Below are 13,638 nucleotides of genomic sequence, written 5' to 3' on the forward strand. Positions count from 1 at the left end.
ATATATACATATATATATATATATATATATCAGGGATGTGTATTGTTGAAAATCTGGCGATATGATACATATCACGATACAGGGGAGACGATAAGATACATCACGATATATTGCAATACGTTACAAGCAATTTTTTTTTTACTGAATTTTTTGTAAGAATGTTCAATAAACAGTCCAAACTGATACGTAACATGTTTAACATGAGGTATCTGACCCATGATGGAGGGATTTACATTTCAATGGTGGAAACAAAACCCGTTGCACACTGCTGCCATCTAGCAGGTGGTGATTGAATTGCAAAAAACGAAAAGAAAAACACAAATGGTTGCATGTAAATTCTTTCAAAGATCAAATACACGGCTTTTGGATATCGATGTAATAATCGCAGGAAAAAATATCACGATATATTGCCATATCGATATTTCCGATACACGGCTTTTGAACATCGATATAATATTGCTGGAAATAATATCACGATATATTGCCATATCGATATTTTCTTACATCCCTAATATACAGTATATATAAGTAAAAATATGAACATAAAATCTGAACAGCTTCCTGGAGAGACTTAAGCCTGGAGCACACCGAAGACAAGACGCGCTGCGCCACAGTGGTCACACAGGAAGCGCCGCTGAGTGCTTATTGGAAAGTCACGCGATAGTTACAACATCATGCAGGACTTGAGAACAGGAAGTGACTCTATTGTTTATACGTGATCAGACTTGCCGTGATGTTTTTTGACACTCTTATTTACTTAAAATTGGGTAAGCATGCTATTTATTAGAATATTTTAAAATCAAAAGTACTTTAAAGTTATCAAAACTGCAGCTGGGTTTGTGCCGGCGGTTGAGTTTGTGCCGTAAAGCCATTCCGCATCGCAATTTCTGTTGTAAAATACTCCACACTGTTGTAAACAGCCACGCCACGGCCCTTGAAACATAACTGGCGCCTATCTTCCCCAAGCTCCTTGCGAGCCACTCTCAGTAACTATAATGGTTTCTATTTAAAATGATGTCTTCAGATAGCCCCGGGCTTTAATTCCACAATTCTAAAAATGCTAGCGAGAGCCACGCAAAATCACTCAAGAGGGCCGCAAAATGGCCCCCGGGACGCACCTTGTACACACCTGATTTAGAACAAACATTAAAATGCTGCCTTGATGCAGGAAAATAACCATATTTAAGTTTAAAGTTACAGCCGTTACTGGACCTATACAGACCGTCAGCCATCATCATTTCCTTATTACGCTTAAGTACATTCACCTAAATGGTGAATGGTAAATCCATGACGACTTCGGTTCACTGCGATGTAAGAATGATATACTGGACTGTGGTAACTGTAAAAGTTTTGCAGTACGCCTGATGGAATACAAGTCTTTGGTTGGGAGATGTAACGTGTCATGATTTTAGGAGTTTGGGTTGGGGCACACTGGAGCACATGCGTAGGGAAAACCCCCGAGCAGCACAAGGAGACAGAAATAATTTAATCGGGTGATGATCTGTTTCCTGGGCGATAACACTTGTGCTGCAGTTTTTATTTTGTACCTCATGCTGGAGGGAAGGGCTTCCTGAACACAGAACCACCGACTCACACCACACCTGACTTGGTACTCCAACATGGCTAGGTCCAGTTTAGATTCACCAACTAACCTGATGCCGGTGGATGTTGATGGAAGTGCACTTAATTATATTTAAATGATCCAAAAACTAATGATCTAATAATTTATTTATTAAATAATGATCTACTAAACAAAGAAGTCATAGCCTTTCTTGGACGAGATGAATACTTTGATACCCCGTTTGCGTAAGTTGTTGAATAATTGTAGAATATTTCCATAGAAAAATGTATTGAATAATCTTGAAACAATAAAGAGAAAAAGGGGAAAACTAAAATTTAAAGTCAAATATAATATAACATGATATAAGTAACATATAATTTAAGAATAACATTACATACTACTGTTGGGAGACCCTTTGTTCTTCAACAATACAAAAGTTGATCCACAACTCTTCATGTTCATCCCCAGAGCCTGACAACCGTGATTCTTCACTTATTTAATCTTTAGATAAACCATTTTACGACATTTACATCCACTTTACTTGTCTAGAACAAGAAACACGTACAAAAGTATGAATATGGAAATAGGAGGATGCATGGGCTCCCCACATTTAGGAGGAAGCTCCTTGGTGGTGACTGAACCTTGCTTAAAACAAAAATGTGTACATTTAAAAAATAATTTCTTCTTCTATGAATGTCTGTCTATTAGATTTAGTAAGGTATTTATTGGTCTGAAACTAACAGTTATACATCTGACATTTTGATTAGAAACTACAGTCATGCTGGTATTTTTGACCTGCATATATTTATTTTCTATCCTCCCGAGTGTACTGTGGCTGTAGTTTGGCCCTGTAACCACCAGAGGGCATACCTTTGCATACTACATGTATGATGGAGAAGTTAACCCTTTACGCAGGTTAGAACAAGAAAAATGTAATAAAATTACAAAGAATGCAAAAATATTTTAGTTTTGTTCAGATCCCGTAAAATATGTAATGCCCAAAAATATCAAGTTTTCCCTCTTCCACCTTTACTTAACTTCTCAGTGGCCTAGGAGCAGTGGTTCCCAGTCTGGGGTCCGTAACCCAAGAGGGTCTTCTAAAGGTCGCAGGGGATCCCCACAATTGTGTGTGTGCTGAGCTTGTGAGGTTACCAAAATTAGTCAAATGTTAATGTGTGTACTCTGACTGCTGGGTCACTCCACTTGATGTCACTCCGTTTTCTATCAAAAATGTTGCAGTTTATTATAACTTTTATACTTTTGCAAATATTTAAGAGAACAATTAATCTCTCTAGATGTTAGATATGTCATGAGAACACTGGAAAAACAAAGCAAGTCTCACTTTTGGTGGAATAAGACAGAAAACCTGAAAATTCTGATGAAAACCTTTAATTAAACTTGCAAACAGAGGCGACAGATGAACAAATCAAACCTCAAACTTAAATCCGTTCATCATCTGATGACAGAATTCCTCTTTAAAAAGCGGGGAACATACCTGAAGCATTTCTAGGCTTTCGAGGTGGGAAAAAAACAATCCTTTTCCAGTTTTATAAAGCTTGTTCCACCAAGCAGCAACCGAATGTAAATAAGCCAAAGTTAGAGGGTTTAATTCTGACTTTTGAAACAAACTTTAATCTTCAACCGATATAAACCAAACTGGTTAAAATAAAATGTCTGCTCCAACTTTACTCGAAACTTTCCAAACTTTGAAAGTATGAAGCCTTACCAGCCTTTCTATTAGAGCAAGTTGGCTGACCTCGGATCAGCAAACATGTTCAGGACAGTTTGAATGGCGGGGCATCTGTTAAAAAAATCCAAATAAAAGACAGCATTATTGCCCCTCATGAATTAAAAGCTGCGGGGAAACAAAGGCTTGCTTTACCAACCCAACGCTGAGATAATGTGGGATTCTCTGAATATTAGACTTGGTTTAGCAGACGAGGGACGTCTGGTAAGTGCTGGGATTCGCTGCTTAGTTGTCGTTGTCTAAAGAGCTGGGCCAGGGCTCGGAGCTGCGTCTGCTCAGGGTGGGACGCCACGCACTCCAGGGGTTAAAGGTCCGACTCATCCCCGTGGAAACGGGCGGGGCGGGGCTGTTGACCAGATTAGTCAGAGCTGCCGAGTTGGTTGGAGGTGAGAAAGGGTGCAGCGATGAATCTGCGCTTGTTGACCAGATGGAGTTGCTGAAGGGTATGGTTGCAGACCAAGTGTTTCCCAGGATCGACTGCACATGAATAAAGGCGAGGTGTTAGAAACCAAACCGGTGAAGTACTTTTACACCAGACAGCCGAGCTTACTGAAGTCGGGGAGGTCGGTGAGTTGGAGCTGGTGGGCCAGGAGTGCAGAGAGTCGCTACCCGGCGTGTTCCAGATGGACGACGAGCCGGTGCTGAACTCCGGCCAGTTTGGCTGAGGCTCTGACAGCTTTGGGAGATTCATCCCACTGAAAACTAAACACACACACTTCAGCATGGTGGAAATTAACAAATTATCGTTAAACCAGTTCCTCCACATTGTCCTTTTTACTAGCAAGCAGCCACCTGACCCGCCCAAGTTACCTCTCATGGGATTGAAGGAGTTGTTGGGCCCAAAAGCTGAGAAAGAGTTTGGTGGCTGGTAGCTTGGACTGCTGGTTGTGTCCAATGAACTCCACGGTCCAGAACTTTAGGGGGAAAAATGATAAATTATTAAGAGTCGTTCAACTGGATGTTCCTGATCATCTCCTGATTACCTGTCAGAACCATCTCTGTCCACAGGTGGCATGTGTGCCAGAGGCTTGCCCTGGCCGTCAGCTTTACCTGGGCCGGACCCACCTGGTCACGAGAACATTGAGTATCACAGTTAATTAAATGTTCTGCGGAGTCAAACAACAAGTGCATCGGTGTTGCATATCCACCTGGGCTTTTGTCATAGCCTGCAGCTACGGCGGCAAACGTGGGGTTCCCGTTTTTACCGGGGAGTGGCGTTCCTGTAGACAGTTTGCTTCCTGGAGCTTTTTTCTGAACGACCTCACTGAAACCGTAAATCACACATCAGCAGAATTAAGAAAACATTAATATACATAAATACTTATGAAACGTGTACTATTTGTCAGAGGGTTGGTATTTGCTCCATGAGTAAATACGTTGGCAGCTCGGCTTGAGAAGGGAAACAAATGCATTTTTATTTTTGTTTCATCTTCTTATGATAAAAGAAGTCAAGTTTTCTTGACTTTTTTCTTAACGGTTGTGTTTACAGGCGAAACAAAAACATTTTTTGAATATGGAGCATAATTTTGTTTATTTCAGTAAGTCAAAGCTGAAACCTACATGAGACAGACACATTACACGCAAAGCCAGGAACTTCAAACCTTTATTTGTTAGAACTGTGACGATCGTGGCTTACTACTGCTCATGAGAACCCCGCATTCAACATCTCAAACAATGAGAATATTGTGAAAAGGTTAAAAATTCTAGACTCAGAGTGTCACACTTTAATCAGCTAATGATTCCTAAACACATGCAAAGGGTCCCTGAGCCTTTAGATGGTCTCTCAGTCTAATTACTGAAATAAATGGACATTTGCACCATTTCTCATTTCTCCAGTTTCACTTGTAAGCTCTACCTCTGGCGTTTCCTTGGTTGCTGTGATTCTTTCACCTTACATTCGTTGCTATATTAGAACAGCAGTTCAAGAGAGAATTTAGCACTTCTGAAACAACTCCATACGTCTACACAAAATATTACTGCAGCACTTTCACTTGAGACAGTCGTTTGCTCTGCCAGCTTCTTAAAGGTGTGGAACACTTGTTTCATCAATACATTAGCAGTAGGGATGTAAGAAAATATTGATTAGGCAATATCGTGATTTTTTTTACTGCATTATATTGATAATCAAAAGATGTGTATCCAATTTTTTGGAAGAATTTACATGCAAACATTTGTGAATTTTCTTTACTTTTGGTGCAATTCAAATGCCGACTGATAGTTGGCAGCAGTGTGCAATGGATTGTGTTGCTACCATTAAAATGTAAATCCCTCTATTATGGTTCACATACCTCACGTTAAACATGTTATGTATCAGTTTGGACTGTATATTTAATTTTCCTACAATAAATTCAGTCTAAAAAATTGCCAGTATTGTCTGGCTGAATGTATCGCAATATATTGTGATTGTGTATCGTATTGTCTCCCATGTATCGTAATACGTATCGTCAGAATTTCACCAATACACATCCCTAATTTGCAGTGGTCTCTTGTAGGAATGAATGCCTTGCAGGTCGTACTCTGGGGAACATAAGCTCCGGTGCACCCGTTTCAGGAACTAGAACATTTCGACATCAGAGGGTGTTTCTCAATGCCACGGAACCTCGCCCTGATGTCTTGTTCCCACCCTGGTTGCCTAGGAGATACATCATCCGTAACCGCCAAGGCGTGTTCCGGTGTTCATGTTGTACTGAGGCTTCTGTTCTCCGTTTGTTAGCCGTTTAGCTAGCTGAGCAAAGATATACGGGAGGTGCCTTGTAACCTAGCATTGGTCAAAAATTACCCAGAATACAGCGCAGTATTTTCAAAAGCATGGCGGATCAGAAACCGGCAGCTACTTTGGGAGACAATTTCAAGTTTAAATGTAAGTCAACTAATTGTAGCTATCGGGCTGATATCTGAAATGTGATTTTTAGATCCAAAGCAGTGTGGCTGGTTAGCTGCTTAGTACTTGCAGCTTTGGTGAATAGCAGTTAGTAACTTGCTTACATATCAAATTTAACCAAAATATACACAATTCAAAAAGTAAAAGGCTTATTATACATTTATATTGAAACTTATGCGTATAAAATGTAACGTTACCTCCCGGAACGTGACGTTCTATGACCGCTGCGGTGATGTGATGCGAGTTTGTTCCAATTAACCGTTTTCTTTGACCAAGGAAGGACAGTGTCCTCGTAAGCAAGGCGCCTGGCCTCGCAAGAGTTCGCCTTGCTTGACATTGAGAAACACCCAAAGTAGAGCTTCAGATGACGGGATATGGAGTTCTGCTGTGTGGTGGAGTTGCTAATGCAAATGGTTAGCTTCTAGCAAAGACGTTCTCTGCCTTTAGCTGGATGCTAAACCAACATCAGCCTTTCTCGTTGTGAGTAAAGATGAATAAGTCCATGAATGTAAAGTGGCAGTGTGATATATCTGTCAGGATTTTCAAATCCTAGAGTTTCGCCTTCTATTTTCTAGGGGTGCAATGGATCGTCATTGCTCCATGATCAGTACAGATCTCTCTCTACGGTTCGGCACGCATGCAATTCACAGATCGGTTACGTGGAGGCGCTACCTTTTCAAGCAGTGATCGTGGCGGGGAGGAGAGGAGCTTGAAAAACCTCCTGGACCGTTTGGGTTGCATGTATGGGAGCATTTTGGCTCCCCTGTAAAATACAACCATGACACAAACGGCAAAAATCAACACACGCCTCCAGTCTGATGGCGCAGCGCATGTGCCGTACACACAACTTCGATCACTGTGAAAGGAGGGAGGGGTTGGTGCGTGAAACATGCCTTGGACATGACCTAAACGTGGTGGGACCTGTAAATGTCTGCTGAATTTCCCCGTGACAACTGATGTAAAGATTTCCTCCTGCAACGAAAAATAAGGCGCGGAGGAAGCTCGTTATTTAATACGAGTTTTAAAATAAACTCTGGGCGGTGTGAGGTGAGTTTTTAAGGCTCGCTGCAGAAATAAAACACGGGGCATCAACAGTTAAACTCAACACGTGTGTGTATGAACGCGACACTTATCGCTGCGCAGTGTGAAATAATTAAAGACATCAGGCTAGACCAGCAGCCTGTGATAACACCTGGTTCTGCTCACCATAGATGTTATTAAATAAATAAATATAATACTAATAAACCCAAAATTTATCAAAACACTGAACCAAACCAACTATGATTTTAGCGTACCGTTACACCCCTACTCAACAGACGTCAACAGTGTTCTACAAAATAGAAGAGAGCAAAGCTATTTGTTATTTTTCTCTTTCTGCTGGTCCGAAAAACGATCCGATCGGCAACGAAAACCGTGATATGAACGGTGACACGTTTGATCCGTCGCACCACCACCATTTTCTATCAGAAGCTAATGTAGGAGATTATTTTCAAGTTCAGCCTGCAGGAAATACTCAGAGTGACTGAATATGATCAGAAAGAACAATTAAAAATGGGGTTTTAGTGTTCCACACCTTTAAGAAGTGAATGTCAAGGATGTTACGTGAAACTTAATGCTGCTTAGTGTGTTCAAAAATCCAGCTGTAGTTTTTTGGTTTTCTCAGGCCCAAAAACATTGAAACGCTAAAAATAAATCATTACAGAAGTGGTGACTTGCTGTTTAACAACAAATATCAGTACAAGCCAGAGGAAGAACTGTTGGTTAAAGAAGAGGAACGACCCGTGGCGGACTCAGCTGATCGAGGCTCTGCAGCCTCGGAGCGATTAGCATCATGACAGTCGTTCTGTTAAAACTGGTGAAAATAAACAAGCGGCGCACAAAGAGACCGCGTTAAGCACGGAACATGGTTCAGTTGTTTTTGACTACTGAAATTATTATTATTATTATTATTACTGAAATTCTCTTTGCATTAATGCTGGCATGACTCTCTTTGCATTAAGAGTCCTAATTAATTTTACTGAGTGCATTTTTAAGCAATAACAAAGCATCAAATGAAGTATTAACTTCATAATGTAAGTAATGCATTAGGAAGCAGACACCCCCCAGCCTTTTGACCTAACCAAATATTATCAATAACATTAACGTTAATAAAGGGATCCTTTGTTTATTAATGCCTAATAATGCACTAAGTGACGTTAATAAAGGGACCTTTATTGTAGATTGTGCTGACTCCTCTTGAACCGACTGCTCCATAAACACTTAAATGAACCCTTTAAGGCAGTTATATTCCTAAATATCTGACTTCACTCACACTACTACACGTGGCATGCTTAAAGAAGACGAGATCATGTAACGTGACTAGACACCACACTCACTGTGGTGGAGATAAATGGATTCTGAAGAAAGCAGCAGTGTTTTGAGATGTCGCAACATCTCAACACGAGCCTGTTAAAGCAGGAAGTGGCCGATAGGACGATGCTGAAAAAAAACATGGTTTTACTCTTCGGGGGTTCTTGTTCCTGCAACAGGTTGATTCTTTGGTTTACTATTTCATCCTGCTTGTGTACCTTTCCTTTTGTCCGCTTTAGCCAAAGAGTAGGCGTCATCCTTTAACGAAGGTAAATCAGGACTTGGTTACAAGTAACAACAGATCGTGTTTTTAAACTTTAAGCCAGAGCTTTAACATTGATCTCAGTGATTGTTGGGTTAGAAAGTTGACCACGTTCACATCTGGCAACGCTCTGCAGCCCAAACATGCACTAGACAGTTTTATGGAGTGGGGAGGTATCCTAGGACCTGCTTTACAGCTGTTAGCTGTCATGCTAGCAGTTACCATTTTCAGTTTGTCTATAATCAGTAAAAAGGATAAGAAGAAGAAGTTTGCTTTTCTGTTTGCATCATGGCAGAGCCTGGAAATAAAAGTAAGAGAGTAATGTGTTTGGGGGTGAAGCGAAGAGCTAAAACCAGAGTGAACACTGGTGCAGCCTGCACTAGTTTGAGGGAGCTAAAGGAGGCTACAAAAGCATGGACTGTTGGTGACCTGGCCTGCTGATGCTGATGTTGCTGATGGACTTGCAAGTAATAATATTTTTGTCAAACGGTGTGGATCTTTTTCTGTTGTGGTTTATTTTAGTATTAATCATCTCATGTTAGTGTTAGCTTGTCATTAGCACTAGCTACAGCAGGCTGTTGTAATTCCACTTTCAACCAGTAGGGCAGAGGAGGAAACTGGTCTGTGTTGCTTTAAGAACACAAATACATAAAGGCCACTGATTCAGTCTACTAATACCGAGTCAGAAAGCTTTTATTCTCCATCTTCAGAAACAGTTTAAAGTGGCGTTTTAACGAGAGATGGTGATTTGTGTTGTTTACTGTTATGAAAGGCTGAACAGAACTATCCCCCATGTGATTCAGCCAGCCCTGTTATTTTTATCATGTAAAAAACTGTTTACTAAATGTAAACAAAAGCTTTCATGACTCTGCCGTCACACCGTGTTCCTGACTTTGGAGATGAAGGTGCAGAGAGCTTTGAAACAGAAAGAGACCTGTTGCTGTTGAGCACGCTGCTGTAGGTGCCTCGGGACAGCAGGCTGGGGGAGGTGGGTGGGGGGGAGCAGGTCCCAGCCATGGCAGACCTCTTCAGGAAAGGATCTGCGTTCATGGTCTGGATAGAAATCTGCTGCAGACTATCTGCTTCTGTTGGAGGAGGACAGAAGAGAAGACGTGGAGCGTTATCTGGAACCTGGCTGCAGATGAAGAGGCTGATTCAGGACTTACGGAGGCCATTATTAGGAAGAGGAACGTCCCACTCAGGTGAAGCAAACTCCTTCTCGCCCTCAGAGCTGCTGCTGTGACCCAGCTCAGGGACAGAGGAGCTGGACGACAGTTTGGCTAGAAGGGAGGGGCGGCTGTCCTCCAGCTTCCCCTCTGCTGCCAAAGACAAACCAGTAAGACACAGGCCGGTCCTCACAAAAACCATGTGATGGCCGTGACGAGTGAAGACTCACTTCTCTGTTTCTGTTGGACTCTTGTCTTTGGGGTGAGGGGATGAAGAACTTTGGATGTGAAGCTCCTCCTCTTGCTCTCCAGTGGGGTTCTATACGGCAGCTCCAGAGAACTGAAGAAAATACAGAAAACGTTCAACCAACAAACCAGAACAGAACAAATAAACTATCATTTAGTACTTCTTCAAAAGCAAACCTGGATTTCTCTGCCTGATTTTCCTTCTTAGATGCTTCTTGCTTCCTTTCTTTGGGTTTGCTTGGGACATTTGAAGTTTCTTCTTTTATCTTTCCAGGAGTGACTGTCCTCCCCTTCTTTTTCACAGGTTCCTGTCGACAGCAGAATGATTTAAGGAGACAGACGTGATAAACTACATGACCTGGCAGCTAGACTCAGAATACCTCTTTGAGGTTTGTCTCCGTGTCTGGGTTGGATGTCTCTGTTGTGGTGGAGGAGCTGTCGTCATTGTCGGCCATGTTGTCCTTCGGCTCATCTCCCTGAGTCTTTACTGTAAGTTTTTTCTCCTTGTCATCCTTCTTTTTAAGGGCTTTTATTTTGGAACGTGGCTTCCCTTTGTTTTCCAACACTGGAAAAGCAGAATGTAACTTGACCACCTGTGACTTGTGACCTGCTCTGCTGTCATGACAGACAGGCATACCTTTGTTCTGTATGGACCAAGAGCTCTGCTCCTGTGGAGCTTCAGCACTAAGTGACTCTGGACGGTCGAGGTCGTTGTCCATGGCTCCTATCAGGTTGGCGTAGTCGGCATCATCAGCGCTGAGGCCTCTGTGAGGCAGGGATGACCCAGCTAAATTCTGACCCTGAAGGTCGAGCTGTTTGATGTTGCGAGGTTTCCGATTGATCAGTTGAAAGTGAGCTGGGGGGCCGTCTTGACCTGACGAACTTCCTTTGGGTAGATGAGATGAAGTAGCTTGCATAGGTGAGCGGCTGAAGGAGATCTTGGACCGCTTATCTTGGCTCTCTGAATCTGACAAAGTGCGGCTCTTGTCTTGTCGGGCTCCGGTCCGAACGGTTCCGTTGCTGGATGGGTAGAATCCTCTGGAGTTCTGGTTTGAATCGCTGTAGTCGTTGCACCTAAATTGTGACAAACAAATACTCATCGTACGTGCCACTCGAGTAGAACTTTCCTCCATTAAACTAGATTTATTCTAGATCAGGAGTGCCAAAGATGCGGCCCGCGGGCCGGATCCGGCCCGCAAGTGGGTTAAATCCGGCCCGCGAGATGGTTGTGTAAACTTTATTTTCATACTTTACAATGTAGAGTGAAAATAAACGTATCTTTGTGAGCAAGTTTTCTCTGTAATGAGTATAAATAAAACAAAGCTGCGCTCAAGGCTCACACAAGAACTTGAATCACATCCTGAAGATGGCCGCCACTCAGGATGTGACTTCTGATATTGATGTGCTGGTGAAAGCTAAAAGATGTAAAGTAAAATGAGTCAAATATTAGGGCTGTAGCGAAGCCTCGACGAAGTCGACGGCTCGATTCTAAAAATTTGTCGACGTCAGATCCGGAAGTCGACGCACCGCGCCCACTTGTTGCATCCCCAGGAGTTTGTAAATAGAGGAGGAATCTGCCCGTTTTTCCTCTAGTTCGCCCTCTTCTCCCCCTTCACTAACATCTCCGCCAAATACCGAAGACCCGGAACAACGTCCGTCCACTACTAGATTCCTTTCCTGTTTTGCCCGCCTTCGTCTCCCGGCAACGGACAACAACTTCCGGGGTCAGATGCGCTGCTTCGTGTCTATCGCAGATGTAGAAAATCACCGGGAGCGTTTCTCCCTTCATAAAGGAGCTTCTTTCAGACATGAGGAGAGCTGTTTTGGTGGTAGCAGTCTCTCCTCCGTACTGGTCTGTTTGCTGCCGGGTGTTTTTGGTTTATTTAAACTTGGTAACTTGAACTTAACGTTGGTAAAGCTACTGTTAGCATCTTCGCTAACAGCTTCTTGCGTTGGGATAAGCTGTTACGTTTTGGTTTAGAGTTCATCTTTTTTGTGGTGTAGATCTCCCTTTTATTACATTTAGAGTGTTGTGGGTTTTCGGTTTAGTGTAAAATATTACCTGAGTTTGGTTTAACCCGTAAGACCACTCGCCTCACGCACATAAGTGACCAAAACAAAGCAGCTTGGAGACACTCCATCTCCAACCACCTCTCAGGCAGCAGCCTGCACTCCCAAGTTCTACACGTCACCAGAACATAACCAACCAACACAATAAAAGCATGGAAGGCCTGTAGTGTTTATTCTCTTACAGTAAGAATTTATCCATTTTTTTGAGGAATTTATTTGAGATTTTCTGGTTTTTGTTAATTGTGCAATAGAAAAATAATCATTAGATTAGTTTTCTAAATAGTCATTAGAATAGTCGACTATTCGATAAAATAATCGTCAGAATAATCGTTTTAAAAATAATCGTTTACCCCCAGCCCTATCAAATATACTTTAAGTGCTGCATGAAACTGATCTAGCCATGTGACCCGTAAGCTCTTTGAATCACTAAGGAATGTTTTTTTTTATTTGTTGATTTTTTTATTTTATTTTTTCAAATTTTCAAGTACACTTCAGGTGTTGTACTTGTACTATTTTGGATACACTGTCCTCAGGCTCCAGCCTTGTCTTATATTGACTGAATTAAAACAAAGAAAACAATCTGAAGTTGTTTTTAATTTACCGGTCCGGCCCACTTGGGACTAGATTTCCCTCGATGTGGCCCCTGAGCTAAAATGAGTTTGACACCCCTGTTGTAGATCATCTAACTAAGCTATTAGCACAGAGCTAGGAGAGGAATTATGGCTGCTAACTCACATCAGAAACAAACAGAATCAATAAGAGAGTTAGAGAATGATTTGAAAGATTCAGGAAGGTTTTCATTTTCCACGGCTGAACTGCAGACAAAAATTCAACATAATTTCACACGGGCATCACAGGAGTCCAGAACCCACCCTGAAGCCTTAGAAGTCAATTCTAAATTAAGTTTTCATGAGAAAAAAGTGTGAGAAATGTGAGACAACTCAGAGAAGTTGAAACAGGTATTTTAAAAAAGTCCATGTTTGTTTTACTAAAAGAAATAAAAAGTCATATAAACTCAGAGAAGTTGGCAACCATGCAGTTAAAATGGGGACATAAAGCACGGTGATGAAGTTAAGACAGTAGCAGGTGATCTAAGGTGACATTACGGACTCCGTGTGAACCAGCTACATAAAGGATGTTCAGCTGAAGAGTTGAATGTTTTTCTTTGTGATTCCGACAGAACACTGAAAGATATTCCCACAATGTTGTGTTTTGTACTAGGGATGAGCCGGACACTCGTTTCAGACTGGTATTCGGTACGGATAAAGCATTTTTGACGAATACGAGCATGAAACGAGTAAATATCTGTAATCGTGCTGAAGGAAAATCCTCATTGGGTAAATGACTTTCTTCACG

General features: G+C 41.9%; 1 protein-coding gene across 3 annotated transcripts in view; it reads right to left on the reverse strand.

Moving 5' to 3' along the window:
- Window positions 1–2,934: 2,934 nt before the first annotated feature.
- The window catches only part of tmem131 (transmembrane protein 131), a 67,765-nt gene continuing 57,061 nt past the window's right edge, over window positions 2,935–13,638 (reverse strand). Inside the window, exons 31-41 of one of the 3 annotated variants that reach the window (XM_054749673.2) lie at window positions 10,850–11,286; window positions 10,593–10,777; window positions 10,390–10,520; window positions 10,197–10,306; window positions 9,967–10,119; window positions 9,735–9,885; window positions 4,457–4,572; window positions 4,292–4,373; window positions 4,119–4,222; window positions 3,859–4,010; window positions 2,935–3,785 (exon numbers count right to left, since the gene is read on the reverse strand). In XM_054749673.2, the coding sequence (XP_054605648.2) occupies window positions 3,534–3,785; window positions 3,859–4,010; window positions 4,119–4,222; window positions 4,292–4,373; window positions 4,457–4,572; window positions 9,735–9,885; window positions 9,967–10,119; window positions 10,197–10,306; window positions 10,390–10,520; window positions 10,593–10,777; window positions 10,850–11,286 (1,873 nt within the window). In that variant the 3' untranslated portion in view covers window positions 2,935–3,533. Of the gene's footprint in view, window positions 3,786–3,858; window positions 4,011–4,118; window positions 4,223–4,291; window positions 4,374–4,456; window positions 4,573–9,734; window positions 9,886–9,966; window positions 10,120–10,196; window positions 10,307–10,389; window positions 10,521–10,592; window positions 11,287–13,638 lie in introns of all 3 variants that reach the window. The other 2 variants (XM_054749672.2, XM_054749671.2) reach the window with 2 other exon arrangements.

This window comes from Nothobranchius furzeri, chromosome 16, assembly GCF_043380555.1.
Source record: "Nothobranchius furzeri strain GRZ-AD chromosome 16, NfurGRZ-RIMD1, whole genome shotgun sequence".
Taxonomy (NCBI): Eukaryota; Metazoa; Chordata; class Actinopteri; order Cyprinodontiformes; family Nothobranchiidae; genus Nothobranchius; species Nothobranchius furzeri.